Below are 1893 nucleotides of genomic sequence, written 5' to 3'. Positions count from 1 at the left end.
CTGCCGTCACTGACCCTTCCAAGCAGTATCCTTCCCCTTTCCCTGGGTATCTAAAGCACATAGCACTTTCCTCTCTTTCCATAACCATCTTTTATACAGGTTCCCCCAGAATGTTAGCTTCCTGCGGATGCAAAGTTTATTTCTTTGTTCTCCCAGATTCAAACCCCAGGCTTGACACCCCAGATGAATTTATTCCTTGAACCCTATTTACAGAGTGCCTGTATGTGCCAGGCCGCATGCTAGACATGAAGGACGTCATGATATGCCATTCAGACATGGCCCCCACCGTTACACAGCACACAGTCTGATGGAGGAGGTGGTTAATAAGCAAACAGTTACCCAATTAATGCTCGATTAGCAGTCATTACGTGTGTTCTGAAGGAAAATAACAGGATGTTGTAAGGGAGCAATGGGGTGGGGGCAGGGAAATGAATGGAAACTGGGTAATCAGGGTGGGCCTCTGGAGGAAGTGACGTTTATGCTGAGAGGTAAAGGCAGTAAGGCGGGGTGAAGAGAATTCCAGGAAGGGGGAACAGTACATGTGGTGGCCCAGAGGTGTGCTGAGTTTGATGCTTTGAAGAAAAGGCCAGGCTGACTGAAACTTGGCCAGGCTCAGGGTGGAAGTGGTGTGGGGAAGGGCTTGTAGGGTAAACAGGGACATGGTCAGTGGTCTCAGGGAGTTCTATGGGCAGTGGGTACTACTGAAACATGCAACAATGTTTGCAAGTAACAGACTGAATGACTGGCTATTTATGCTCAGAGGGGAAAGATTTCATTGGACCAGAAGACTCAGGTTCAAAGCCCAGCTTAATGTGATTCTGGACTGCCAGAATTTCTCTAGGCCTTGGTTCTCCAGCTGAAAAAATGAAAGCTCTTTCAGATGTGAGGGAAGAGTGAGCTATGGTTTGTGTAAGTGGCTAGCAGCCATCCATACTTAGTAAACAAGGCAGAGAAGACCCCCCCCACACACACACACACATACACACCACTAGGCAGCTGGCCAGGTGTTCTGGCGGGAGCAACGCACCTCTAATAGCACCTACCTGGAAAGCACGCATCTTCATGGCCACAGCTCCATTGAATGGAATCATCAAGACCAGGACAGCAACTCCAGCCAGGGTAGAGGGACCCAGGTTCTGAGGAGGCACAGATAGACAGATAAGACAGATGAACAGATAGCCAACGTCCACAGACAGGACCTAACAGACAGAGGCCTGTTGACCTGAAATTTACAGGAAGGGCAGGAAGCAAAAGGTGGCAGTGGACCAAATAGAGAAAGCTGGAATGACCATGTTTTCAGAAGCAGCCAGCCATCAGATAATGAGGATAGACAGGGACAGTCGACATAGAAGGGTCTCCAGACACACAGGAGAACAAACTTAGACAGTGACAACCAGAGTCACACCTGACCTGCCTCCAAGGCCCTCTTTCCATCTGCAGGAAGGGTAACAGCACAGGCTGGAAATATTCAGTTGCAGGCACCAGCATCCTTGAAGTTCTGTTCCTTCTCCCCTTCCCCCAGTGCTGAGGGAAGCTCTCGTGTCTATACCATATCCTTTCTGCCTACCTAGAATAACCTTCTTTTTTCTCCCTTTTCTTTTTTGTTGTTTTTTCCTTTCCTTTCCCTCCTACCCTCTCTCCTTTCCTTGCTTCTTTCTTTTTAGAGATGGGGGTCTCACTATTTTGTCTGGGCTGGAGTGCAGTGGCACTCATACCTATTTACAGGTATGATCATTATACCCTACAACTTTGGACTCCTGGGCTCAAGTGACCCTCCCACCTCAGCTTCCTGAATAGCTCCAGGAACCCAGCTAATTTTTGTTGTTGTTGTTGTTTTGAGATGGAGGCTTCCTATGTTACCCAGACTGGCCTTGAACTCTTGGGCTCAAGGTA

At 48.4% G+C, this 1893-nt stretch overlaps 1 protein-coding gene across 1 annotated transcript in view; it reads right to left on the bottom strand.

Moving 5' to 3' along the window:
• The window catches only part of ABCC3 (ATP binding cassette subfamily C member 3), a 75186-nt gene that overhangs the window by 31046 nt on the left and 42247 nt on the right, over positions 1-1893 (bottom strand). The window contains exon 9 of the mRNA XM_023511270.1: positions 1044-1136. Coding sequence (XP_023367038.1) covers positions 1044-1136 — 93 coding nt within the window. The remainder of the gene's footprint in view (positions 1-1043; positions 1137-1893) is intronic.

This window comes from Otolemur garnettii, unplaced genomic scaffold (genome assembly GCF_000181295.1).
Source record: "Otolemur garnettii isolate 467f Iridium unplaced genomic scaffold, OtoGar3 scaffold00018, whole genome shotgun sequence".
Taxonomy (NCBI): domain Eukaryota; kingdom Metazoa; phylum Chordata; class Mammalia; order Primates; family Galagidae; genus Otolemur; species Otolemur garnettii.
The sequence above is the reverse complement of the archived record's forward strand: the minus strand, read 5'-3'. Positions and strand labels throughout refer to the sequence as shown.